Source organism: Orbilia oligospora, assembly GCF_000225545.1.
Source record: "Orbilia oligospora ATCC 24927 unplaced genomic scaffold scaffold00043, whole genome shotgun sequence".
NCBI classification, from domain to species: domain Eukaryota; kingdom Fungi; phylum Ascomycota; class Orbiliomycetes; order Orbiliales; family Orbiliaceae; genus Orbilia; species Orbilia oligospora.
Genome location: NW_011645600.1, coordinates 1,528,131 through 1,555,227, shown reverse-complemented (window position 1 = coordinate 1,555,227; position 27,097 = coordinate 1,528,131). Strand labels below are relative to the sequence as shown.

Sequence of the window (27,097 nt, the reverse complement as noted above, 5' to 3'; positions counted from 1 at the left end):
GTGACCCGAACACCAAAATCACTCATTCACCACGGCCGTCCTTCAGGTTCAAGCATCGGACAAATTTGTCCTTCCACCGCACTTGCAAGGAGTCCATAACTTAGACTCCGGCTCAGGTGCTACTGCTTCCACTCGTCAGCCTCACCCTCTGTCCAAGTCGATCAATATGAGTGACCGTTCTGCCGCAGAGGCGGCCTCTCAGGCCGGCCAGTATGGAAACGACATGTCTGCCCAGGCTAGACGTCGTATGCAAGTTCCTTCCATCATCACCGGTGTAAACGGTATGGGGGATAACAATATAGCTTCCCCTGGAGGAATGGAGATGCAATTCACGCCTCTTCTGCCATCCCAGCTTTTGCTTGGATCCCCTTTCCAAACTGGCACCCCACAAACCGGATTCGGCCAATTCCCTGGAGCATTCAACCAACAGAACCCGGCCGCGGCGCTTTCTCCAACGGCATACAACTCTGGTGGTATTGTTTCCCCAACCGCATTCACTCCTCAGTACGCGACCTTCTTTCCTCAACAATCCCCAACTGTCGGATCTCCTCTCCCCGCTGGTATGGTCTCTGGCACTTCGAGAACTGTATATCTAGGAAACATTCCAGACGAAACTTCTGCTGAAGAAATTCTCGGACATGTTCGATCTGGTCCTATTGAGTCCGTCAGGCTCTTGCCAGATAAGAACTGCGCCTTCATTTCCTTCTTGGATGGTTCCTCAGCAACCCACTTCCATTCTGACGCTATCTTGAAGAAACTTTCGATTAAGGGTCAGGATATCAAAATTGGCTGGGGAAAGCCATCTCAGGTGCCAACTTCTGTTGCCCTGGCCGTTCAGCAATCCGGTGCCTCCAGGAACGTCTACCTGGGCAATCTCCCAGAAGACATCGGTGAAGAGGAATTGAGAACCGAGTTGGGCAAGTTCGGTGCCATTGACACAGTCAAATTGGTGAGGGAGAAGAATATCGGTTTCGTACATTTCTTGTCGATTGGAAATGCAATCAAGGCAGTTACCCAACTCCCACAGGAGGCCAAATGGCAAGCTCCTCGTCGTGTCTACTACGGCAAAGATAGATGCGCCTACGTTTCCAAGACCCAGCAGCAGAACGCTGCTCAATACCTTGGAATCAACCCAAGTATGGCCCACGCTCTTAGTGGTCAGGACCGCGAGGTTATCTCCAACGCCATTGCCCAGCAGTCTGTCGCCGCCGCCGCTGTAGCTACCTCTGCTGGTGGTTATAATAATCTTGGCAATCGTACTGTGTACCTTGGCAATATTCATCCGGAAACCACTATCGAAGAAATTTGCAACGTTGTTCGAGGCGGTCTTCTTCATCACATTCGATATATCGCTGACAAGCACATCTGCTTCGTTACATTTATTGATCCTACTGCTGCCGCTTCCTTCTACGCCCTTTCCAACTTGCAAGGTCTTATGATCCATAACCGACGCCTCAAGATTGGCTGGGGAAAGCACTCTGGTGCCCTCCCACCAGCAATTGCTCTCGCTGTCTCCGGCGGAGCCTCCAGGAACGTCTACATTGGAAACCTGGACGAAACATGGACTGAAGAGCGTCTCCGACAAGATTTCTCCGAGTACGGCGAAATCGAACTCGTCAACACCCTCCGTGAAAAGTCCTGCGCTTTCGTTAACTTCACCAACATTGCCAATGCCATCAAAGCAATCGAAGCCATCCGCGGAAAGGAGGACTACCGTAAATTCAAGATCAACTTTGGAAAGGACCGCTGCGGAAACGCTCCTAGGCAGAACGCTCCAAACGTCCAGGTCAATGGTGCTGAACAGTCCCCAAACGGACTTAACGGACCTCCATCCCACCATTCTGGCTCCCCGACCTCCCAACCAGCCCTCTCCCCATCCCCAAACTCGATGCAGCAACAAGCCCAGACCAGCTACATCACCACCAACCCCCTCCATGCCTATCTCGCTCAGCAGCAGCAGCAGCAGGAAGCCGCCGCATATAATGCCGCCATCCAGCAGCTCGCTGCTTACCCACCCGAGAATGGCGCCGCCAACGGAGTCGCCAATGGCAACGGCCAGATTCCCGCCAATGGCAACAACAACAACCTCGGACTCCCCCGATCTTCGTCTCATAACCGTGCCGTTAGTTTGCCAGTATTGAGCTTGATGGGCGGGAACTCGAATGGTAACCAAAACGGACATTCTTTCGGTATGTCCATGGGAGGCAATGCCTGGCCCGAGAACGAGTAAAGAAGAACGAGTCATCTAAACTCCTCGTTCTCAACAGCATAAGAGAGGGAACAAGAGAGAACACCACCCCGAAAGAACGATACAGGAAGCAAAATTTATTTTTTACTCTGTTTTAATTATGCATACACATCTTCACAATTCTATCGATTTGAAGAATAGGAAAAAAGGAAGGGAAAGGGGACGAAGAGTACGGATAATGTTTCCGAAAGTTAATCATGCTATAATATCACATCTTTATTGTTACGTACTTATTTGTAGTCATCATCATGATATTGTTTCTCTTTCTTCCCCACATCTTCGTTTCTATGTAAATGCTTTTATCTTTTTGGATCCTCCCTCCACCGAAATCCCGACCCACAAATCCCCTTAGTATCTGAGCTCTTTTTTTTTTAACGCATTAATATATGATATTCTTATCGAACCTTTTCACTTCTTTTTTGAGATTTTTTTCTTTCTTTCTTTCTTTTCTTTTCTTAAGACCTTTTTCATTTTCTTCGTTTCTGTCATGCTCAAGAATTCCTGTATCTCAAACCTCACCTCTCACACCATATGAAATTCATATACCCTCCGCACTCCATAAACTGTGGATTTTTTTTTTTCTGGCTCGATCGAATTGACTCGCTAGCATTGCACTTGCATGATATCAAAAAAAAATCTGTTAAATGCTAAGCCTGGGCATTGTGTAAAGCGGATTACCTGTTGGTTTACCCCAAGTAGTTCTACATACATATATACATAAAAAAAGAGTGGTGTAAATGAAAGAAAAAATAAAATAATAAAACTAACAACTAAGTAGCTCGATATCATATCCCTTCGCTATATTGAAAAGTAATTAAAAGTAGATTGTTGACGTCGTGATTTTCGTGGCTGTTGATGTCATTGTATTGTCGACAGGTCGTTCGAACTTGAATTTGCTTGCTTGCCATCATGTACAGGGGGTTTCTTGGTACCTGTTAGTGGGATTTTTTGGTCGAGGACAACACATAAAATAACACAAACCTTTTGGGACCACACATTTATTTTATGATTAATTGCTTTGGTCTTTTTGACGAATGCGGTGGATTATTCGGATTCGAACTTATTTTTTGTGGAACCATCTAGGTATACTAAGCTCCACAAGGTTTAAATACTCTGCTAGGGTGGATGCAGTCTCGGGGTGTAAGGATTGGCTATATATATATATTGCCGTGGGGGCTATTAAAAAGAAATCACTTGTACCAGTATACTCATTTATCATCGACTCCATGAAAAAAAAGATGTTATCTCATTTTGTCTTTTCATTTCAGTTTAAAAATAAAACAAAATTGATAAAACTAAAAGGCTACTTTCAATATTAAGCCTAGCTTGTGTGTGTCTTTCCCCCAATTTTGCATTCCTAGTTCTCAGATTCCCATTCAACTCTGCCTATATATATATCACATCCAACAAAAAATAGTAATTAGATGGAAATAGATAGGTGCTATTATATCCCTAATCAGATAAGATAGAAAAAAGGAACGTCTAGTAGTCATCGGAACGTCTGCTTCCATAGGTACCGGTCTCGTTATCATCTGATGAACGATTATAGCTAGATACTCTAGCACCATCTTCATCATCGCCACCATAGGATTTCTTATTCGAGGAACCGTAAGAATCGTCGTTGGAAGAACCGTAGGTGTTTGAAGAACCGTAGGATGTGGTGTTTTCGCTGTCGTCGCCGCCGTAGGATTTCTTGTTCGAGGAGCCGTATGATCCCGAGTCTTCGTCGTCACGGTTGGATTTGGAACCGCCGTAAGTGTTGGAGGAACCGTAGGAGGTTTCTTCACTGTCGTCTCCATAAGACTTCTTGTTTGAGGAGCTGTATGATCCGGAGTCTTCGTCGTCACGGGTGGGTTTGGAGCTGCCGTAAGTGTTGGAGGAGCCGTAGGAGGCTTCTTCGCTATCGTCGCCGCCGTAGGATTTCTTATTCGAGGAGCCGTATGATCCGGAGTCTTCGTCGTCACGGTTGGATTTGGAGCCACCGTAAGTGTTGGAGGAGCCGTAGGAGGTTTCTTCGCTGTCGTCTCCAGAGGACTTCTTGTTCGAAGATCCGTAGGAGGTCTCTTCGCTGTCGTCTCCATAAGACTTCTTGTTTGAGGATCCGTAGGAGTCATCATTGGAGGAACCGTAAGTGTTCGAGGATCCGTAGGATGTAGTGTTTTCACTATCATCCCCGTAGGACTTTTTGTTCGAAGATCCATAGGAGGTCTCTTCGTTGTCGTCTCCGTATGATTTCTTGTTGGAAGATCCGTAGGAGTCGTCACGGTTAGAGGAGCCGTAGGAGTCCTCGTTATCGTTGCGGCGGCTGCCGTAGGACTATAGATGTATATGGATTAGTATGTATATACATGTAGGGATCATAGTTAGATCTTACATCGTCACCGTAGCCAGACATTTTTGATATGAAGGGAAGATATGGAAAACTACTAAAAGTATTGATGGAGAAGTTTGGTTTTAGATTTAGCCTGGAGGAAAAACTACTGCTTGATGATGATGATGATATGATAGTGATATATAAAAAAGAAGTAGGATCAAAGCTGGGGATTCGGGTCAATTTATATCCGGATTGCTTAGTTCCCTCTCGATGGACTTACTCTTTTACTGACTTCATTACCATTCGATCGTACGACTGTGAGTATCTGGTGCAGACGCATATACAGCCCCCCCTCCTCCCATCCGCATTACATTAGCTTCAGCTAGCTACCCCAGCAGCTCAGCTTACAGCTTCCCATCCCATCCCTTCCAAAGGCCCGCCTCACATCGCGCATGAAATTCTAAAAGAAAAAAAAGAAGCCATGTGGGTGTGGGTTTCAAAATCGGTGTCCGATGAATACCGGGGTAGGTAACTTTCACGCTCGAGTAGTATGGCATGTTACCAAATCCATACCATGTATAAACCCGCAGGAGTTATAGTTCCTGTAGGCTAGAACGTTGTATAGTTTTTTCTTCTCTTTCTTGCAAATCAGGACTTAGCTATCCCCACCGTGGAACCGCAGTATGCGCGTTATTTTGGAGAAGAGGGGAAATGTACATATGTTGGCTCGCTGCATTTGGATGAGATCATTGCTTTCGCTTCCTATCTCTCTCTTGATCACGAAACAACCCCTCCTCTTCTCTTCTTTGCGAAGATCGATCAAAAAGGACTTTACGGGAAAAGAAAAGAAAGAAAATAAAAAGAAAAAGAAAAAAAAAAGGGATGCATGATGCCATACACCCATGATCATTGGTATATTTGAGATGCGGGCTGAGTATTCTTCTCTCTTTTTTCATCCTGTTCTCCAAAATAAGGTGGTAAACTCCGTGGGTTCAAAAAAATGTATGCATCTGAATGCAGTTGTAAACTGTTATATCGTATGATGCGCCATTTGAATTTCCCAACTTACAAGCTTTTTTTTATTTTATTTTTCCCCCTTCTCAGGTCCCACCGTCCCTTTCTTCGTCGGCATTAACGCGCGTACGTCACATGAATTAGCCTTTTTTATTTATTTTTTTTAAGGTGGGAACCCCGCTTTTACATTCACTTCAACTACTGGTACCTGCAAGACCAGTGTAAAGCGTGGATATCAATGGATGGGATGGGGTATCCACGGAGAAGGAGAGAAGGGAAAAAGCATATACACAAGGTCTCTAAAGGAACTTGAAAGTCAAGAAAATTAAAATAAAAAAAATATAAAAAAAGGAACGTGTAACAAGGTTAGAATGCAAAGCTAAGAAGCTTGAACAGGTTGACGAGGGAATATCGGTCATGCAATATGCAAGCCAATTGAGGCTGTACCTTAAGCTTGTTCTTGAGACCTTGCCAAAAGTAGGTACTGTACGTACATAGAACGCTACAATCCTGGTGAGGGGGAAAGAAGAATAGTCTAGTTAGCGATGTCTAGAAATGTCAAGTCCAGCGCCAGCGCGGTGAGGGGTGTGGGGCTAGCTAGCTTAACTTCCACAGAAGAAAAGAAAATCTGGATTGTTCTTAACATGATGCGCTGCAGGGTCGGGGAAGAGCGGGAAAGTTAAAACGTGGTAGATGTTATGTATCTTTGGTAAAAGTCCGCGGTGGGCGGGTACTTTGGAGTTACATTTTTGTAGGTAAGTATGGATACCTAGGTACTTAAAGTACGTACGGGCTGAGAAAAGCCATGGATCATATGAATCGCGTCGATGCGAGGAATGCTTTTCCTTCTTTCCTTCTTCCTGCTTTCTTGTCATTTTTAACCGAGTTGCTTGAGTAGGTACTTACTTACTTACATATATTCTCAATTGATATTCCTAGCGAAGAATGGGTAGCCTCGATGGAGATGGGTCTATGCATCGAGTGGAGGGATGATGGTGATGATGTCGGTTAGAGGTCGAGGCATCCAACTTTTCTCCCCCTCCGCTCTCATGCATGCAAGAGGTCATTGCATGGGCATCGAATTGGTTATCATATCGGGGAGGGCGGGGCCAAGTTTTAATTTGGTTAACCCCGAGATCGATTCGATGCTACGCATGGACCCAGCTTTCAGTCGACATGCAGTGTGCAGTCCAATGGATGTAGTTCACTCGCCACGCGCGGATTGTAAGACTGTCAGGTCTAGCGGTGGCGGTCTAGATTGTCAAAATCGTGGCAAATACGGTCAAATGGCGAAGATAAAGTATACATATATAGTAGGAAATACTGACTTAATAGGGCTGAAGCATGAAGCTTTACCAGCCAAGACCCATGATCATTACATTCTCTTGTGGCTATGTCAATGGTGGCGTTATATTAATGGTGGCTGGTAAACCTGCAAGCCTAAAGCTTTGTCTTTCGGCGCTCGCGATAACTGGAATGCCGCGGAGAGCTGGAATTAATTATAATGAGGAGAAGTTGGGATTTGGAGAGCTCTGTGATCGTGCAGATATGCTGGTAGTCTATACGTCTATTTCATTGGTAAGTTATAAACCGCAGTACTGCAGCGTATCTTGATACGGGAGGTTGAAGCTTTGAAGCCGGGTATGCACAGATGCAGCAAGCTAAGCTTGCGACAGTGCGACAGGCCTGAGCTTAATTACTGCTCCCTGCTTATACCCTGCTCATGCTCTCGAGGTAACCAATATTCCTTGCTCCTTTTTTTTTATTTTTTTATTTTTTAACTCCGTGTAGTTAAGTATCTATCACTGGTAAGTATCGATCCCAATTTCATGAAGATTAAACGGGTCCACCGCGCACCGTTTATAAATTTAGTGAGATTAGACCAAGAGCATTATTATGTGGCTACTAATTTACTAGCCAATTGAAATATTCCGAATATGCAATCGGTATTTCATGGCGTCAACCGTCTAGTCATTCTAAAAACTCCAAATTTAAGGATATGTATAGCGTAGCTGGCAGATAGTACTGGGATACTAGAACTAGTCTGGAACTACTAGCTATAATTGCATCCTCCAGGATACTTTACATATAATTAAAAACTCTCGATCCGAGCACCTTCATATAATTTGATAGGTACTTCTAGTATTAAAAATCGTACTCAGCTTTGGGACGTGCATGGAAACTACACATGGAAACTATGCCGGCCATGTCTATCAAGTGTATATTTATGGGTAATTATACAATTGTACAAGTCCTTCGATGTAATTTTAATTCAAGATTGATAATAAGATACGAAATCTCCGTAAACTAGAACGAGTTATTCAATTTGATACTATTAATATACTGAGCTGAGGATTGCTAGTATTGGTTTTGAGGAGACCTCGAGCATCACCGGTACAAAAAAGTAGTTACGCCCATGAAATCTAGTATTATAAATACACCTGCTTACAGATTTCGCTACAAACCTTCCATTCACTCGGCACACCTAAGTAAGTACTTACCTATATAGTATATCAAACCATTTATTACTTTAGCCACTGTTTGCGTAAAACCCGATTGAATGTCGGAAGGCGTCGGTGCTGACTAACATGGCCATGGCCTTGGCTGGTTACATATCGAACCACTTTGAACCGTAGGCGGGCTTGTTCGTCCAATGTTAAATATTCTGCAAACCTTGCAATGGCCGAAGATTCTCCGGGACTTTCGAAATTTCTTTCGATATCGTTCTCCGCTGGTTGCCTAACATAGTGTGCTTGGAGAGAAAACCCTAGTTGTTTAACCTTTTTTTCTCTTCCTCGTGCCCCAAGATACTATACTACACCATACCATATCATATCGTATCGTGTCGATTTATCAGATCGTATCGTCAGGCCACGCAATATCAGACAAAACATGCCGATATGACAATATGGCGGGATTGTATCTGCAGGAATCCTCCGTAGGAATGTATACGTTTCACGACGACGAGGAGAACGAGAATGAGAGCGAGAAGAAGGTATATTCGGCCCGAAGTGCCCGAGAAGATTCTTCTTTTATCCTTTGAGGTTGTCTTGAATCGAAGCTTTAAACGCTTGCCACCGAGATGCAACCATTAACAAACATGATCAGGCCGGGGCGCCGGGGCTGGGTACCCCTTACCAGTTGCATTGTCATGTTATTGCATACTGACACCTCTATGATGGCAACGGCGATACATTTATATCCTCAAGTACACCATAGACGATATCTTGGTACTTGGCTATTGGCAATACTGTCGTCTTGGGACCTCGCGGTGACGTCAAAAGGTCCATCGGCCATCGTCACACCAGTTATGTAAGTCGCTCCTTCCTTGTGGCCGGGCCTGTTAGTGCTAGTTAGCTGGTGCTTGGCGACGCTTATCTACGAGGATTGGCTTAGCTTCAGTTTAGGCTGTCGCACGATAGAAGGCAAGCAGGAGGCAGGCAAGCAGGAGGCAAGCAGGAGGTCTTGGTATTCGTATTTGTCTTTGTATCTGTATCCGTATCTGTTTCTGTAATCTGTCGACGGGGCAAAGGTTAGTTAGTTGACCCACGGAAGACGGGTCATTTTCATGATTACTTACCTAAGATACCTTGAAGTCGGTAAGTACCTATGTCTGTTCGAATCTCCATTTTCTTTCACAGTAACGACTAATATTAGCTAGGCATTCCTGCACAGCCTCTTTGAAATCCCTCCTTTTTATTCGATTTTATTCGATTTTATTCTCTCCAATTCTTATTCCTATTCTTTCTTATTTTATTTTTATTTTTATTATTCTTTTTATTCTTACTTGTTTGCGAGGTTTAAAATCGAAACGTTTCTTTTCAACTGCTTCTTTGGACTTCGGCTGTGTGAGATCTCGAGTCGAGTCGAGCGGCATCCCTCTCAATCCTGCTCTCTTTCATCATTACATAACAACTTCCTTGAAAAGGACTTGATTAACCGCATCCCAAATACGTCAGTTAAGAAGAAGAAGAAGAAGCTTTTAAGTACTTACTATCACCAATTATCAGAATATAATCTCGAAGCTCAAGTTGGATGGCACCGAGCATTAATATTTTCATTTGAATTGTTTCCTTCAGCCCTGGCTCTTTCTTGTCCAACAAATTAACTTCAGCCCGAAACCGTCACCATGGCTGCTCTTTCGCCTCCTCCAACAATCCACATCACCACCTCAGAAACAACTCTCTCTGAAGACCCCACTGTGGAACTCTTGAATGATCAGACCGATGTCCTCAAGATTCCTTGTAACCTCCCTTCTCTCGAGAGAACTCAATCATCTCCTTCAGTAGGGACTGTCGAAAACCTCACTGTCCCTCGACGACCTTCTATTCGTCGTTCCATCTCCAACACATCTAGCAGGACAACAGACGCTATCGTCAAGCGCTCACGATGGTCGCTTCATCTAGAAGCTGTAACATGGCGCAATCTCATGAATATCGGCATGTACTTACACACCGTTGCTCTCCCTCGACCTCCATCGCCGACTTTTACTCGAACAATTCCGGCTACTTTGTCACCAAATAAAGGGTTCATAAAACTTCAATTCTACTGTCCGATCGGATGGCCCAACAAACCTCGTGGGAAGGATAACGACACCAAAGGATTCCCTGCTATGATCAATTTTCATGGTGGTGGTTTCACTATTGGATCTGCCACTGACGATTGTCGCTGGGCAGATGCTGTCAGACGAGCAGTGGATTGTATCCTTGTCAGTGTGGATTACCGACGAGCACCTGAATTTCCGTTTCCAACAGCCGTTGAAGACGGTGTCGATGCTATATTCTATATCGTGCATCTCGCCAGGGAACTTAAAATCGACATCAACCGTTTATCCGTCTCTGGATTCTCAGCCGGTGGTAACATGGCATTCACCGTTCCTCTCAGATGGCAATACGAGTGTCGTGCATTAATGGGGATCCCCACTGATGTCTCGGGGGGTACACCTCTCCCTCCAGATGCTGCATCCGAAGGTGCATTCAGCATGAGCCGTCATGGTGGAAAGATCGTAACGATCTGTGCTTGGTACCCTTCCCTCGACTTCACGAGCCCGCGGTGCGATCGCAGAAAGACAAATGTACGACCAGATAAGGGCATGCCGGAGTTCTTCACCAACCTTTTCGATGCAAGTTATTTATACCCTCCAAAGACAATAGATGTTACATCGCCATATTTGTCTCCTGGTGTTGCATCGGATGGATTGTTACAGGGCTTACCCAAGGATATTTTATTGTACACCTGCGAGTTCGACGAGCTTTGTGCCGAAGGGTTGAGGTTTAGGGATAGATTGCAGAGTGAGCCGTTGAATAAGAATGTGGCGTGGAGGATGGTGGAGGGACAACCGCATGCATGGGATAAAAGTCCGAATGGGAAGGACCCAGAGAGAGATCGGTTTTATACGGAGGCGTGTAGGAAACTGAGAGGGATCTTCTATGGGGATGAGGAGGAGCTGGCTCCACCTGAGTGATCATAGTTAATGAGGTTAAAAGCAGCTTCTTATTCTTGATTAACTGATTGCGTTTACTAACGAGGGTGGGTCAACTGTGAGTTAGCGGGAGTTATGTTTTTTTTTCTTTCATGTCGCTTCTGCATCGTTTCAGTCGTCTGATTACCCGTTATTGCATTGTCTCTGTTCCCTTTTCATTCACGTTTGGCATATTCTTTTAATGGGGTTAGCTTTTTGACGTTCGTTCATACCCATTTTTCTTCATATGCATTATCAATCCTCGTATAGTTTGGGTTTATCAAACTGTATAGCGCGAGCTCAATAGAAACATCATTCTTAAACGCCTTTTAGATCTTCATATATCGTGACAAAAATAGAAACCTTAACGCCCTCGAAAGTAGACAGCTTTTTTCTTTTCTTTTTGAACCCTTACCACTCAATATCAACCTAGTCATCTGGTGTTAGGATTCAGAGTCTACCTTTCATTCTCCGACCTGCCCTCCTTCAACCAATCCAGATTTCCTTTGTTCCTAGCAATTTCATCCCCCCTCAATGCTGACGCAATTAACTTATCAATCCCCTTCACCTTCTCCGCCGCCTTCCTCGCACACTTCATCAACGTCTCTGCCTCAACTGCCACACCACCACTCTTTGAAATCTGACACACTTCACCATTCTTATTAACGGTAACCGTCATATCTCCCTCCCTTAACGCCTCTTCCTGAGCAGTAGCATCAAGCACACAAACCATCTCGCCATCATCATCTTCCCCAAAAAAGCTGAATGTAACACAAATCGGCCAGTGAAGTAGACTTAAGGGTACAGGCACTCGTTCGGTTACTGGATGTATTGTTATGTCCTCACCCGAAACGGTGACGACAGGGAGACGAAAGTGGGCTAGTGCGGTTATAGTGGCTATGCAGGCTGTATCTATTAGATTTCCGTCGTGGGAGAGGAAATGTAGGTCGGCTCGGAGGGACCAGACGCGTTGGGCGGTTACTATGCAAAGGGACTCGAGGTCTAGAGCTGTACTACGGCGTATAGACTTCTCGAGGAGGCGGGAGAGGGTATTATCGAGGTCTGTGGGACTATATAGATGATATTGATGTTTAGATTCGGTGGTTGGTATAGGTGGATGAAGATGGTTGGGGACTTACCGTCCCACCTCGAATGATGGAGAAGCCATTGGACCCATTTCGGTGGATATTGTGAAAGTACCTTCGAACGGACGGTCCGGACGAGGTCTTATAATTTCAGCGGAGATCCTTGCGAGGACTCTGTTAAAGGCTTGTTAGATTTTTATGTCGAAAGGTTTGAGTCGTCCGGTACTGTGGGAGTGTATATGTGTGTAGCCTGTGGCCTGGTGGAAACTCACCTACCTCGTCTTCCCCAGCCTGACGTCTACGAAACCATAGTCATCGCCGAAGGAAAATTGGATGTCACGGAAGGAGTGGATGTTCCGGCCGTCGACTCGTAGGTTTTGCTTGAGGGCTTCGAGGACGAAGGTTTTTTCTGCGAGCGAAATTTCGGGCTCTTTTGGCATTGCGATGGTGGATTATGATAAGTGAGTGGGCCGGTTAAGCTGTGGATGGAAATTGGTGATTACGGTGCCGATGAGTAGTATCGGTGACGTTGAAGTTGGTGGTAATGGCGATGGTGGAGTGGCGGGGGTGTGGAGGAAGATTCGAGTTCAGGCGCATTAGAAATCCGAAATTTCGCGACTCATTTTTTGGTCGGCTCGTTTAAGTATAAGAAAGCTCCAACCACCAACCAGCTCTCGATCCTCTGAATCCACTCCACACGACATCTCTGCAATATACCCAAGTGCACACGCATCTTCATTGTCAATAATATCGCTTCGGAGGTTTCATAGTACGAAATATAATTGTAACGTTACTACTCGCGATACCACAGCCTAAACCAACATCGCCACGACTTCTTCATCACAATGTCGCGCCATCACCCGTAAGTCCACCTCCCACGCCTCACCAGCCACAATTTATAAACATGAATGAATATAAACTAACATTCAAAAACACTATAGTGATTTAGTAATGTGCCGCAAACAACCAGGCATAGCAATTGGCCGTCTCTGCGATAAATGCGACGGTAAATGTCCTGTCTGCGACTCCTACGTCCGACCCACAACCCTCGTCCGAATCTGCGACGAATGTTCCTTCGGCAACTATCAAAATAAATGCATCGTCTGTGGTGGCGAGGGTATATCCGATGCCTTCTATTGCTTTGAATGTACACGTCTAGAGAAGGATAGAGATGGATGTCCGAAGATTATCAACTTGGGAAGTTCGAGGACGGATTTGTTTTACCAGAAGAAAAATTTTCGAAATCATTAATGACAGGGGGTCTTGGATTTTTCGGGGGGAGGAAATGTGGGGGGGGCGAGGGGGGGGGGTTTTCGGTATTATCACGGTGGTTCGACGCGAGAACCTAGGGAGGCGTTTACGGCTGGAAGCGTCACCTTTGACGGCTTCATACATCGATTCGCGACATTTCGTGGTTCTTTTCTCCACAGCTACAATCTTGTTTTACGGCTGTTGCGGGAAGACCAAAGAACTGACACCAAGAACAGAGGACAGGGAAGAGGGAAAAAGAAAGAAGACTCTTCTCTCCATCCACGAAGAACGTTGGAAAAAGACGCCTGTGCATCAGTGGACACAAAGCTTTCCTTACCATGCTATCGCGAACGGCTGGAAGTACATTTTTCCGGATCTCAGAAGACTCTCACGTGACGACCACCAACGTCGATAACCCAAAATGGACCAGCCGATGCGGGCGGCGGTAACCAGATCTAACCCCCCCTTCTGACCTTGTCTAATGATAGATGTTCTCCCCTCTAACCCCTTTATAAGGTGCATACCGATATTCCTGTTATGTAAATAGGATTTAGTCATGACTAAAACACGCGTAACGTTATAACTGCCCCATTTTGTACAACATCCCATGGCCATATATACCCCCGTCTATGGCGGAAATCGAATTGTCCGCGTCGTGGGAAAGATATAAATTAATAAACCAGCGCTCAGACTTTGGTATCAAAAAGAACACCTAGACATCCTACGTACAGGTTCCCCACAGTGTCGCAATCGGTAGAAACAGTGGCCAGTACCCCCTATAAATGTTACCTGATTCAAAATCTCGCTTGCCAATTTGTACTCGTAGGCATCATTCAACATGACGGCTGAACCGGGTAGTCGGCAAACTATCAGGGCTGATGGTGAATTCATGAACTCTATCTCGCAGCGCATCTGCTCAACTTCGGTTGAACGTATGCAGCCTGGGTGTAAATAACCGATATGGCCAGAGATACGTACATGTGCGTACATTGCATACATACATATCGGGTCGGTCCTCGGGTAGCTACTAGTCTATAGCTAGCTTTGCAAGAAAGCCGAGAATGTGATCTGTCGTGGCTTTCGTATCTGTGTTTTGGGTAACTACTAAATTGAGATGCAATGTATTTTACCTAAATTAAACAGGTTGCTATCTAGAGAAAATGCATGGCAATGCATCCGCGGCTCGTGATAACGTTTTCTGGTGATCTTTTTTTTTTTTTTTTGTGGCCTATTTGACATGCACTAGCTACTACTAAACTACATGCTATTAGCTTCCATCGCGAAGAATGTTCGATTTCCGGTAAGTGAGGTCGACGTATACTAACCGTCTTGGGTAATTAGAGACGACAAGCCGAACACAACAGAATGGCCCTTTTAAACCCGAAATATGATTGACAGACGCATATATGCAATCGTATACATAATAGTTTAGGTGCTCAACTCTCTCTAAATTCGGGGACGGAAGGTCCGGTCTGATCTAAGCTTCAAAGCTAAGCGTTTTATAAGGCACCAAGTTGGCATTTTTTATGAAATTGTATCAGCGGCAACCACTTGTGGGAAGGTTCTTCTTTATAAATGTATGCGAGATGGCATGATAACCGAGCGCGATCCTGTTTTCAAATTAATTAAGATAACCTGCTGGCCTCGGTGATCGGCTAGCCGGCATTAGCAAGGCCTGAAAGCTAGAACCACCTAGCACAGGATGAATACTTGCTTTATACCTCTGGGTTTATTCTTAAGATCTTAAAACATAGGTTAACGCCACTTCGCAATGGATGTATCGGAGTGGTTTAGCTTGAGCCTCTTTCCCGCGAAGTTCTGAAAATGGTATATATCTTATCAGAATACTGTAATCTTACAGCTCGAGTTTTTGTAACTAACCGACGTATTTATCCCTATTGGCCATGGCGCCGCTTGAAGAATTTCTGATCCTAGCAGTGGGTGGCAAAATCTTTGGATTTATTGGCATCATCGATCCGGATTGCACTTTTGTCAATGTTGATGAATATTGCTTTTGCCGAAGACATCTAGAAGTCTAGAAATCTTGCTGGGGCTAATCATTAGCTATAGATCAGATGAATTACATGGTGGAAAGGGGGGGGGGGGGGGGGCAGGAACTTGCCAACGGTCACAAGTACTGGTATACTCGGATCATTTTTTTTCTTCTGGATACAAAGTATATGTCTTTGCCGGAATTCGGCTGTGACAACTGAAAAATACGCCCCGATGATCTGATTTGACTTGAATAAGCCTGGAACGATATCAGGAAATCTCCTATACCCCTCGAATGGGTGCTTCGTATCGGTTCTTTTTCTCTCTTCTAGTTGTTCGATATCATGATTTGCGATGATGAGCGTTTACGAACTAGCTGCACAATATGTCGATATCAGTTTAGACCAAAAAAATCCAATAGGTAGCCAGCGGGTAAGTAATTCATCTCGAGAACAGTAAGTTGGTGTATAAGGGTATCTGGATATACATGGAGAAAAATACATATAAAAAGGGGTTCTTCGCCCAGGAGTTATCGGAGCCACCATCGATTTCAGCTGTAGTTCACGGCAGTCCTTCACTGGTGCACACCGAGTCATAGTCATTCATTTACACCCCAAACTTCATTCATTCATTCCTTCGATCCTTTCAGATCAGGTTTATTTTATTTTTATTCCTCTTCAACGGGATTTTTTTAAAACGAATCTAACGACATTCTCTTGAAAAACATGCATTTCTCCACTCTTTTTAACGCAGCCCTTGTCGCTGTCGTCAGCTTCAGCGATGTCACAACTGCCCACGTCGTGTTTGTAGATGCATACGGAAACGCCAATGCTCATGTTCACGGCTTCGGTCTTGGACATCACGCAGGCACTACCCGAAAGGGTTTTGCTCAATACCCGCAACAAAGAGATATCGCAGTTTTCAACCAGAGACCTGTGCATACTGGTTGGTGGAAGGGTTATCTTAAGAACACTTGCGGTGTTTCCATTCTTTCCGTCACTCAGTGGTATCAAAAGTTCCATCCCGCTAAATGGAGCGGAAAGGGTATCACCGATGCTAAGAGGAGGTGGTATTGGGCCCAGGCTGCCAACGCCGGAGCATACATTTCTATCAAGGGCAATATTGATTGGATGATTAACTCGGAGGTGGCCAAGGGGACGAGAACTGATATCGCTACTGGACGAAAGGGAATCAAGAACGGTATTCCTAAGGTCACCGCTGGTGGTGTTTTGAACATTTTGGCCTGGCAGGTAAATGCCGATGGCGGTGGACACTTCAAGTGTAACCTCGACACCTGGGCCAACGGAAAGGCATTCTCGGTCCCCCTCAAGGTTCTCAAGAACTGTGGCGGTACCAAAGCCTCCATCCATATCGCAGGTGTTCAAAAGACCTGTTGGTTCAAAGTAGCAATGCCTGCAAACTTGAACTGCCTCGGAAGCTCGACAACTGGAAAGAATACCTTCAAGGATCTTTGCATCGTGAGATGTGAAAACAGTGCCAGGGTAATTTAAATAGCATCATCCCCCCATAAAAAAAACAATACATATTACTATAGTCATTTTACTAACATTTCACTCACTAGAACGGCCCCTTCGGAGGATGCGTCCCAATCCAACAAATCAGGCCAAAGCCACCACCACCACCAAAGCCAGTTGTTGTTACTGTTAGACCCGCACCAGTCACCGTCACCGTCAAGCAGGGCAATGTTGTCACTGTCACCAAGGGTGATGTCGTTGCCGTCCCCAATACTCGGATCTCTACTATAACCCGCGCTCAAGTTCTCACCGTCACCCAAGGCCAAGTTATCACAATCATCGTCAAGGGTGTTGCGAAACCCACAACTTGCACCAAGAAGGGTGTTATTACCATCACCAACGAGTCCCGCGTCACTGTTACCCAACAGAGCACTGTCACGGTTGACAACAAGTCTGTTGTTACTGTTACCCAAGATAGCATTGTCACCATCACCAAGGCCCCAGAAATTGTTACTACTACCAAGGAGGCAACTACTACCACTATTCTACCAACTGCCGATCCCGAAGATGGTGATGCCAATAAGGCTGAACCTACTTCTGAGGGTACCAGGACTCCCACACCTGAGGAAGTCGAGGCAGCCAAGGGTGGAGAAGAAATCGATCCGGAAGATCTTGAGGAAGCCAAGGACGAGAAGATTGACGAGAAGACCAAGGAGGAACTTGAAGAGGCGGTTGAAGACCAGAAGGCAGGTGGCAAGACAGGTGAGGAACCCCCAGCGGAGGAAGTTGAAGAGATGGGCTACGATTAAAGGGTATGATGGTTCGTCGAGGTTTTTTATGACACGAGATGAGTATATGTATATGTATATGTATATGTATATGTATATGTATATGTATATGTATATGTATATGTATATGTATATGTATAGAGCGAGCGATGTGATTAAGTACAGGAGATATGGTTGTCTATAGATCGAGAAGAGGTTAGGGGCATGGTATATAGATAAATATATTAGCACGGTTGATTTAGACGATGAATATATATTCTTTCATATTAACTTATAAGGTTTCAGGTCCAATCTTTAGTTTAATTAGGGTAGTACTATAATATACACGGATTGCTTTAATGTAACCAAACCGAAGGGGGGAAATGATTGCATGGCAAATACGTTGTGAGGATGTATCTCCGTCCGATAGGGCCAACTGGAGTACATATTGAAATAAATGGAGGGATACCTGGTAATACGATACCCTAAGAATTTCGCAGTAGAGCTAAAGCAGTGTATGGTCTCTTTTCATATCAATCTGAATCAAAAAACAGAGCAGTTCTTTGGAAATATTGATTTTTCGAATTCGAGTATATATCGAACTAACTGTACTACGTACTTCCATGCTTAAAATTAAACCAAGTTTTGGAGCCGAGGCTGTTGTTGTTTCTGTTGGACTTTGACCAGTCTTGGCCATAATAATGCGTTGTCGCGCAGTTCTGGCCCACTTTTCTTCCAACTAGCACCGCACTGCACTGTATCGTATCTTTGAAAGAGAAAATCGTCAGGGTAAATAAATAACTTGATCCTGGTAGCGAAATATTTTATATCCATTGTATAGACTTGGGGATTTTGTACTAGGAAGCCATTGAGTTATTGTGAGGTTGGTTGCTTGTTTGGAGCTATTTGAAACTCAAACTTCCCATCGACTCGCGCATCAAACTCCACCAGCCTATTCCATTCATCGCCATTGAACCATCACCACTCCGGATCCAAAACACCGCCTCTCCTCCGAATAGTATCCATCTTAAACCCCTGCGAAAATGACGACAGCCCATCGTCCCACGTTTGATCCTGTAAGGAACCCCCGACACCCGATTCCCGACTCCTAGACAATCCAGACAAGCTAAAAACTTTGATCACAGGCAGTTGGGAAGGAAACCCAGCGCGGTCCAGCCTATCATCAACGTCTTCTCCCAGCACATACGGCTCTAAAAGTCCGGTACGTACGACACTCTCCTTTCAAACCCTACTTTCCTTCCCTTTCTTTGGTTATTCGTGCGACCTGATGATTCCTAATTTGGGGTTTTTTTAATCATCAACAGAAAACCTGGACAGGGTGGTACTGCAGATGGAAAACGCGACCTCCGAGCCGAATTACTCAAAGCCGAGGCAGCACATTACGCCAAACTTCGCGGCGAAACTACAAGTTCACGGGCCGACGGCGACGACGATCTTACAAGTGTGGTAACAGGGAGTACACGGAAGGGACGAATAGATAACGATGAAGACGAGGACGAAGAAACACCTGAAGCGAAGAGACGGAGGATATTAGAAGAGTCACGCGATTTGGATGCCGACAGCGATGGATCGGATAAAGATTCGAATAAAGACAGCGACGACGGTTCGGATTCAGGTTCGGATGATTCAGACGAAGACAGTGAAGATGAAACAGCGGAATTAATGCGAGAACTTGAGAAAATAAAGAAGGAAAGGGCAGCTGCAAAGGAGAAAGAGGAAAAGGAAAAGGCGGAAGAGGAGGAGGCACAGAGGGAGATAGATATTGCAAGGGGGAATCCGTTATTAAATGCGAAAGCATTCAATGTGAAGAGGCGGTGGGACGACGACGTGATTTTTCGGAACCAGGCTAGAGGGGTGGAAGAGAAGGGGAAGAAGAAGGAATTTGTAAATGACCTTCTGAGGTCGGACTTTCATAAGAAGTTCATGGTGAGTTTCTCTTTCCCTCCATTCATTGAGTTCTTGATTTATCGCATTTAAATCGGAAGCCCGTCACAATCAATATACTGACTCCAGAATAGAACAAGTATGTGCGGTAGTTACTACCTATGCCCAAGTACCTTAACATTACAAGTGGATACGTAGTACTTAGGGGTATTTGTCAGGCGATCCTACTTAGGAGAGGTGGTATCAACAATATGATATGGCATTGACGTGAAACTCTCGGTTTAAATACCAACCGAAAGACGAGGTGGTTGTACGATAGAATACCATTAATAGACCTGGCTAACGAAGTAGGTACACACATACATGTACTACCTGGCTTGAGAAGATAAGATATGCATGGGTCCTATCTTTGGCGGCTGCTGGCTGTTCTTCCCGTAATAGATTACCCATCGAGCTAGTTCTCATTCGAAACCGTGAGCGTGTGACTCAATTGCAACCTTTTAAAACAAGGGGGAAACAAAATAATTGCATTCTTCTTTTTGACTTCTTCCCATCAACCAATATTTTCAATAACCAACCTCGTCGTCGTCGGTGCTGCCGTACATTATAGTCGTTGCATTTTGGATTGCACCGTGTGAAATAGAGTTGAGTCAAAAACCACAACAATTTTGCCGTTGCTGCTGTTCTGCCCCACCACAGCTTGCTCCTAAAGCACCTCCCTGCATAACCACTACAACCATCACCACCTTCTTTTGCGACTTCATCTCTATTGCCACAACCACAACCTCTGGCTCATACCCACCCTCGCAATGGCTGAAGTCGGGACTGTAGCTTCGGCTCTCGAGGGCCTTTCGATTGCCCACCCAGAAATAAGTATGAAAACTCATCTGCTAGCCCCACTATTATCACTGTCGCCGATGGACATTAACGCTTCATTTCTCCCCCCAAGTTTACATTGACGAAGACGGCGGCGTTGATTCCACCGACATTCCAAACTCCCAGGAGACCCCTTACAAGACTCTTCTATTCGCATTGTCCCTACTTCCGCCTCCAACTACCACCTTCCACACTCGCAAGTCCAAGACTGTAGTCCCACCTGCAGAGGAACCATCGCTGGAATACAAACCCGTCTCTCCAACCGCCCTCAAGAAATCCAAGAAACTCCACGAGGCAGCTGTCCGAAAAGCCGCCAAAGAAGCGGCCGGTGCTGCACAGCGAGAAAAAGAAGTCGCCGAAAAGGCTGAAAAGGAAAGACTTAAGCTTGAAGCTGCTAAAGCCTTTGTCTTGAAGGAAGATGCTAGCCTTCCTATCGCCAAATCTATCAAAATTAGGGATTCTACCGCCCACCGCGACACCCGTGTCAAAGTTTCCGGCTGGATTCACCGTCTCCGAGTCCAGGCACATATGATCTTCATTGTCCTACGAGACGGAACAGGGTACCTTCAGTGCATTCTCGAAGGTGATTTGATCAAAACCCTCGACGCACTTCAATTTATCGAAGAAACCACAATTACAATCTACGGGACTATCAAGACCCTACCGGAAGGCAAGACCGCACCCGGAGGTCACGAACTGACTGCGGATTACTATACTGTGGTTGGCAAAGCCCCAAGTGGTGACGCTGCGATTGGCAACATCGTCGCCCCAGATGCGGAACAACAAATCAAACTTGACCAACGTCATTTAGTCCTCCGTGGTGAACAAGCCTCCGGAGTTCTTAAAGTCCGTGCTGGTGTCCTTCGTGCTTTCCGCCGAGCATTCGAAGACCTAGGTCTTCTCGAAGTTACCCCGCCATGCATGGTTCAAACTCAAGTCGAGGGTGGTTCAACCCTCTTCGAGTTCAACTATTATGGTGAAAAGGCCTATCTGACACAATCCTCGCAATTGTACCTCGAAACCTGCCTTCCTGCCCTCGGCGACGTTTTCTGCGTCCAAGAGAGCTTCAGAGCAGAACGTAGCGTTACCCGCAGACATTTGTCCGAGTACACCCACATCGAAGGTGAACTAGCTTTTATTTCGTTCGATGATTTGCTCTCCCACCTTGAGGAACTGATCAGTCGTGTTCTCGACTACGTTCTCGAAGATCCTAGCTGCAAGGATATTATCAAAGAGCTCAACCCCGATTTCAAGGTACCTGAGAGACCATTTATGAGAATGAAATACGAGGATGCGATTAAGTGGTTGAACGAACACGACATCAAGACAGACGAGGGTAAAGATCATGAATTTGGAGACGATATCGCTGAAGCTGCGGAGAGGAGGATGACCGATATGATCAACCGCCCCATCTTTTTGACACATTTCCCAGTAGAAATCAAATCGTTTTACATGAAGAGGGACGAGTCAGATAAGAGGGTCACGGAGAGTGTAGAGTACGTATACTCAACCCCCCCTTTTTTTCTTGAGTGATAAGACTGTTTATATTTGATGAAGAAACTTGATACTGACGAGCTGGATTTGCAACAGTGTCCTGATGCCTGGCGTCGGCGAAATCGTAGGAGGTTCAATGCGCATGGATGATCTTACGGAGTTGATGGGAGGTTATGCACGTGAGGGGATCGATCCTGCACCTTACTATTGGTTTACAGACCAAAGGAAATACGGAACTTGTCCACACGGAGGTTATGGGTTGGGTCTAGAGAGGTATTTGGCATGGCTGTGCAACCGTTGGACAGTTAGGGAATGTTGTTTGTATCCTAGATATGTGGGGAGATGTACACCATAGACAAAGACTGATAGCCTCAAGAGCTAGAGGTGTTGATCGAAATGAGATGTATTGTGCCCCGAGGGAATGGTGGTTCATGTCGTTTAGTCTAGTTGGGGCACGAGATCGATATACATAGATACATTTACTTAGGGCTTCGGTGCTGATTTCAGTATATCACCTGTTCTTTTTCTTCTTCTTTTTTTTCTTCTTGCTCGCGATCGATATCGAAAGAGAATCTAATCCAACAACCGAAGTTGTTTCCGGGTCTTGGTTCCCGGTTCCCAAAGCCAACACAGAATCTCTGACCTCTCCGCGCGGTTGGGCGGTTTCAAAGCGCTTTAATCGACATGGTCTCTTGCGTGCGGGCGGCTTGTTCACCGTTTTCGTTTTTACAACAGATACAACACGGAATGTTGCGAACCTCACGCAACATATTTTAGGGTCAGGTAAGATAAGACACAACTTCAATCTATTTATTTGAAAAATCTGACTGCTTCGACTGCTCCTTAGTAGAACTTCTAGGGTGATGGACCTGGGATGAAGGGAACTTGCCTTTTTTCCCCTTCCGAGTGGTCATGTTAGCACATAATTTATTTACCTCGACCACGGAGCCATGGACCAATTGGGAGCGAGAAAAATACAACAAGTCTTGAAGCAAATTTGTGTTGCGAGGTCCTCGATTGTGTTGCATTGTAGTTGCATTAGAGATGGGGTGCGGCCTGCGGATGCAGGGAAGAGCATAGCCTCGAATCCGCACAACTGATCCCGTGAAACCAATTCTTGCACGCACGCATTCTTTTCAAAAATAGATCAACTGGCGGGATACAGTCTCGAAACTTGGGAGGCTTGGAGTGAGATCCCTTTTTTTTTTAACTCCTTTCTGTGAATGTGCAACATGACCAACAATTGCAGCGTAGGTACAAGTGTGTGGCAGGTTCAAGCACACTAGCTTGGGCACAAGCAGTACAACCGGTCGTGAAACGTTTAAGCGGGATGATATCACCCAATTCCTGGGCGAATATAGCATCAATTTCTTTAATCGATAGTCTGATCCTGCTGGGGGTGAACCTGCGTGCTGTGGTACTAACACCATCGAAACGGTATTGATATTCGTTTCTTCTTTCTCCCGTTTGTTCGCAAAGTTAGGGTGTACATGTAAGAGGACGTTTCCCCATATTTTGGGTTTGCGGTCATAGTGTTACTAGTAGTTGTAAGTAAGTATCTACCTAGGTACATACGTACGAATTCACTCGAGCCGCAAAAATGACTTACAGGCCTGGCTTGCCTGTGGGCATATATGCACAGGTGCTTTCGATTCCAAGCGGCTCAACTTGATTCTAAAACTAACTGAACTGAAACTACATGGTGTTTGAAGGGGGTATGAATATACGTCTAGCTAACCCTTTTTTCTTTTTTTTTTTTTGGGGGGGGGGAACCCGATAGTAACTTGTTTTCATTTTTGGACCTACGAACGTTCGAACTTCGAGATTAGCCTTTTGTAATTAGAACTAAAACCCGTACCCGGAAGCTAGGAAGCTAGGTATGTTTGTACGCCGTGTCTTTTATATGGTTTACGAGACCACGTATGTACAAGTGTACAAATAGAATATACCACCTAGGTATGATATTCCCCAAATTTCAAGTGGTTGTCGAAATCATAAGTACAATGATGCTGAAAGACTTGATTAATTAATTGACTCTTAGGAGGAATCGGGCGATTGCCCTTTCAATGTGCGCTTGCAAGATACGACGATAGTATTTTATTTATTTATTTATTTATTTTAAAAAAAACCAGCTAATATAAATTAGTTCGCGACTGACGATAAATGAGAATATATATTAATGAAAGTAAATCAAGGAAAATGAAAATAGCGCAACAGAATGGATGAAAGCGAATCAATGAACACGAGTGGATGAAAGCGAACCGACGAGGATATATGAATGGATGAACACAAACCAACGAAGACACATGGATACGATCAGATTGACAAAACCGAATAAATCGGATGGCAAGAAAGAAAAACTTGCGTGATCTTATACTATCAGTAGTCCATTCGAATATTCGCTCACCCATGAACCGTAAAATGGGGTAACTTGGTGTATGTTTGAGTTTAGCCCGCCGTTTTGTATCATGATATCTTCAAATGTTATATAATTACTTCCTATATTGCCATCAGCATAGACCTTTATCATAGATATCCGAGTGTTCTCGGCTCCTTCTAGTTTCAGGTTTATATGTACATCTAATAATGTTATAGAGTCTGGATTGGGTAGAGAATTGGTAGGGAAAAGATATGCTAAGTAGATTGGCGTACCGAGTCATTTTTTAAGGCCCTACTTAGTTGGACGAGGTTTAGGCGGCCGAGTGTCCTTCGGTTCGGGACGTATTCTGTCGTAATTGTATCCATATTCATCGGGTACACCATCGTACATACTAAATTCGAAACCTCGGTCAAGCCAGGCAACGTCGGGGAACGGTTCGTTTTCGCCCCAATCAAATGGGAGTGGCTGAAATTCATCGCCCGGGGACAAAGGTGGCTCATCCCATTGTAACGGCGGAAGCGGCGGAATGCTTTGGTCCGGCCCCGGCCGCCCTGGTCGTCGTCGACCTACATATCGTTCGTCTAATGGGGGTTGCCAGATATTTCTTCGGTCATCTTGCATAAGCATGGGTAAAGGGGGACCTAGAGTATTAGGATCGAAACCAAGGCTTTCTCCATTGAACTCATAACTGAAATGCCTATTGTGATTCCTAACTGTGGCAGGTATGTTGTCTAGGGCGGTACGGTAATCCGAGGCGTCAGCACCCTCGATAGGCGCCGGCCGTGTAAGATAAGCCGTGCAAAAACAGGCTGTTGCCGTTTTAACCAATTTAGCATTTGAATTGGCAGTAACCTAATATATAGAAACAGGTTCCGAGTGCAACAGGGCAAAGAGCTTACTGCAGGGAGGAGAGGTGTATAACTTACCAAAGACTAAAATGCATCGTGCTATTGTAAGCTCCCCCCTACAATACTTATGGTCACTAGTAACCATAGCCCCCTCACCAGTACAGCTACAAGTATAACATCGAACTTGCCGCACCCTTATGACATCGTCCATACGTTGAAAACTTCCCTTTGCTTTCCAATCTGTCCAGTGCTTCAGTTCAAAATTAGGGAATTGGGGATCTAGAAACGGCTTTTGGTTGTACACAAAGTGACGAGTATGACATCGGACAATCAACCCCTTCTCGCCATAAAAGAACGACGGAGGTACGTCGACTTTTTTCGCTAGTGTGTTGTTGCTGTGCTGCGCTTCAGCTGAGGATTTCGTGGCACTACGAACTGATGATACATCCTCGCCACCATATGATTGCATTAACTCCTTGAGAGCCTCTGGTGGAAGCTGGCGTTTCGATAAAGTGGTGGCAACATTGATGGTAGTAGGCTCTGGTTCTGGTTTTCCTACGAAATGTGTGACGGGTTTGATAGACGTAGGTGAGGGCCCGCCCCGTTCCGGAATAGTTATAGTTTCAATGAACGAGAGGTTTGTAGTCAAGAAAAAGAGTAGCAATGGCGAAATTAGCCCTCTAGGGCGTAATTGCGCATGCATTCTGCGACTAGGGCAATAGACATATGAACAAGCTTAGCCTTAGATATTCGAAACCTGGGGAACGAATGCTGTTCGCAGAGGGAGAGAGTAGGATCCTTATATTATATTGCAGAGGTATACTGAATTGGCATCGTCGGCGCTCGGTCGAGCTGTTCATGGTGCAGACATCTAAGTGTGATATGTCTACTGACATGAGAGTTAGTTGGCACGCACTGAGAGTATTCTTACAACGCCTAACATATCGTTTCATCTGCCACATATATGCGTAGAGCGGTGGCTATTCTGATATCGAACACTTCAGAATTACGGGTTGGCAGCCTCCAAGTCAACATTCAGCTTCAGATCAAACGTGCGCGTACGCGGCGAGTTTTTTTTTTGCCTTAAATTCGCTGTGCGCAAATTTGTTGCCATAACGAAGTTTGAGGTTCATTCGTGCCGCTAGGGTTGTTTGGTTCGGTCCGATTCTGAGGGATGGCCATACGTATATACAGTTGGTCCCGTCGAAATTCCATATTTTTTAGCGTCACTGGATAGAGCGTGGGCAGAATACCCACCCGGCCAGAGTATACAGTACGCGATAATCATGGTGACGACCGTATGGGCATACATGTGCGGTATCACGCTTGTAAGTACAAGCTTGTGGAATGGGCCTCTACCAAGTCCAGGTGCTTGGATCTGGCCGGAATCGATCGATCCCGAATCAATTTCTCAGGAAGATTAAAGAAGAGATGACTGTTAGTTCGGGACACCAACGGTGCAGGAAATTCGCAAGTCCGCCTCAGTCTGTATTCGAGGCTAAGCTTCCGTTATGTTGTTAGTGCTCCCTCCTGGGTGCCACAAAACTTGAAGCCGTTTTCCAGCCCAAGGCTCACGACGTGTAACTTGTTCCTTTGGTGTGTCGTTTCAGCTCTAGATTCGTTGGCGGCTGGAACGGTAAGGGTAGGCAAGAGAGCTCTATTCATGGCCACAGCCTGATATTTGGGGCATGTCCCACGGATCAGACGAATACAGCTTTCGGTGCCTCAAATTAATCGATTGCCTCTGTGTTTGTGCAAGTGTGCAAGCATCTAACGTTAAGCATCACTCTGTTTTTCAGGTTTTGGGAATGGCGGGAAGCAACAGCATGGGAAATTGAGGATCCTGTGCCATGCGTGCCATGGCCATGGCCGTCTCGTAGAACAAAGAGGGACTGTTCCGAGGGTTTCTCTTACTCTTCCTCCTGAGTTCCTTCGGAGTCATAAGTGAAGGATCAGTCGAATGTTGGTTCACGATCAACTCCCCTCC

The 27,097-nt window shown here is 45.3% G+C and overlaps 9 protein-coding genes across 9 annotated transcripts; 6 read left to right on the top strand and 3 right to left on the bottom strand.

Annotated features, from left to right (window-relative positions):
- Window positions 1-166: 166 nt before the first annotated feature.
- AOL_s00043g463 (uncharacterized protein) lies at window positions 167-2,230 on the top strand (the record flags this gene model as incomplete). The annotated part of the gene is made up of 1 exon (XM_011120949.1): window positions 167-2,230. The coding sequence occupies one exon, from the start codon at window positions 167-169 to the stop codon at window positions 2,228-2,230; it is 2,064 nt and encodes a 687-aa protein (XP_011119251.1).
- Window positions 2,231-3,730: 1,500 nt separating this feature from the next.
- On the bottom strand, window positions 3,731-4,643 carry AOL_s00043g462 (uncharacterized protein; the record flags this gene model as incomplete). Its single annotated transcript, XM_011120948.1, has 2 exons — window positions 3,731-4,564; window positions 4,623-4,643. The coding sequence occupies 2 exons, from the start codon at window positions 4,641-4,643 to the stop codon at window positions 3,731-3,733; spliced, it is 855 nt and encodes a 284-aa protein (XP_011119250.1).
- Window positions 4,644-9,705: 5,062 nt separating this feature from the next.
- On the top strand, window positions 9,706-11,040 carry AOL_s00043g461 (uncharacterized protein; the record flags this gene model as incomplete). The annotated part of the gene is made up of 1 exon (XM_011120947.1): window positions 9,706-11,040. The coding sequence occupies one exon, from the start codon at window positions 9,706-9,708 to the stop codon at window positions 11,038-11,040; it is 1,335 nt and encodes a 444-aa protein (XP_011119249.1).
- A 454-nt stretch (window positions 11,041-11,494) lies between these two features.
- Window positions 11,495-12,562, bottom strand: AOL_s00043g460 (uncharacterized protein; the record flags this gene model as incomplete). The annotated part of the gene is made up of 3 exons (XM_011120946.1): window positions 11,495-12,107; window positions 12,177-12,296; window positions 12,399-12,562. The coding sequence occupies 3 exons, from the start codon at window positions 12,560-12,562 to the stop codon at window positions 11,495-11,497; spliced, it is 897 nt and encodes a 298-aa protein (XP_011119248.1).
- Window positions 12,563-12,967: 405 nt separating this feature from the next.
- On the top strand, window positions 12,968-13,373 carry AOL_s00043g459 (uncharacterized protein; the record flags this gene model as incomplete). Its single annotated transcript, XM_011120945.1, has 2 exons — window positions 12,968-12,984; window positions 13,064-13,373. 2 exons carry the CDS (start codon window positions 12,968-12,970, stop codon window positions 13,371-13,373), a joined length of 327 nt encoding a protein of 108 aa, XP_011119247.1.
- A 2,717-nt stretch (window positions 13,374-16,090) lies between these two features.
- AOL_s00043g458 (uncharacterized protein) lies at window positions 16,091-17,649 on the top strand (the record flags this gene model as incomplete). The annotated part of the gene is made up of 2 exons (XM_011120944.1): window positions 16,091-16,867; window positions 16,948-17,649. 2 exons carry the CDS (start codon window positions 16,091-16,093, stop codon window positions 17,647-17,649), a joined length of 1,479 nt encoding a protein of 492 aa, XP_011119246.1.
- Window positions 17,650-18,650: 1,001 nt separating this feature from the next.
- On the top strand, window positions 18,651-19,605 carry AOL_s00043g457 (uncharacterized protein; the record flags this gene model as incomplete). The annotated part of the gene is made up of 3 exons (XM_011120943.1): window positions 18,651-18,683; window positions 18,753-18,829; window positions 18,933-19,605. 3 exons carry the CDS (start codon window positions 18,651-18,653, stop codon window positions 19,603-19,605), a joined length of 783 nt encoding a protein of 260 aa, XP_011119245.1.
- A 716-nt stretch (window positions 19,606-20,321) lies between these two features.
- On the top strand, window positions 20,322-22,237 carry AOL_s00043g456 (uncharacterized protein; the record flags this gene model as incomplete). Its single annotated transcript, XM_011120942.1, has 3 exons — window positions 20,322-20,385; window positions 20,462-21,884; window positions 21,979-22,237. 3 exons carry the CDS (start codon window positions 20,322-20,324, stop codon window positions 22,235-22,237), a joined length of 1,746 nt encoding a protein of 581 aa, XP_011119244.1.
- A 2,316-nt stretch (window positions 22,238-24,553) lies between these two features.
- On the bottom strand, window positions 24,554-25,813 carry AOL_s00043g455 (uncharacterized protein; the record flags this gene model as incomplete). Its single annotated transcript, XM_011120941.1, has 2 exons — window positions 24,554-25,071; window positions 25,189-25,813. 2 exons carry the CDS (start codon window positions 25,811-25,813, stop codon window positions 24,554-24,556), a joined length of 1,143 nt encoding a protein of 380 aa, XP_011119243.1.
- Between the last annotated feature and the right edge of the window lie 1,284 nt (window positions 25,814-27,097).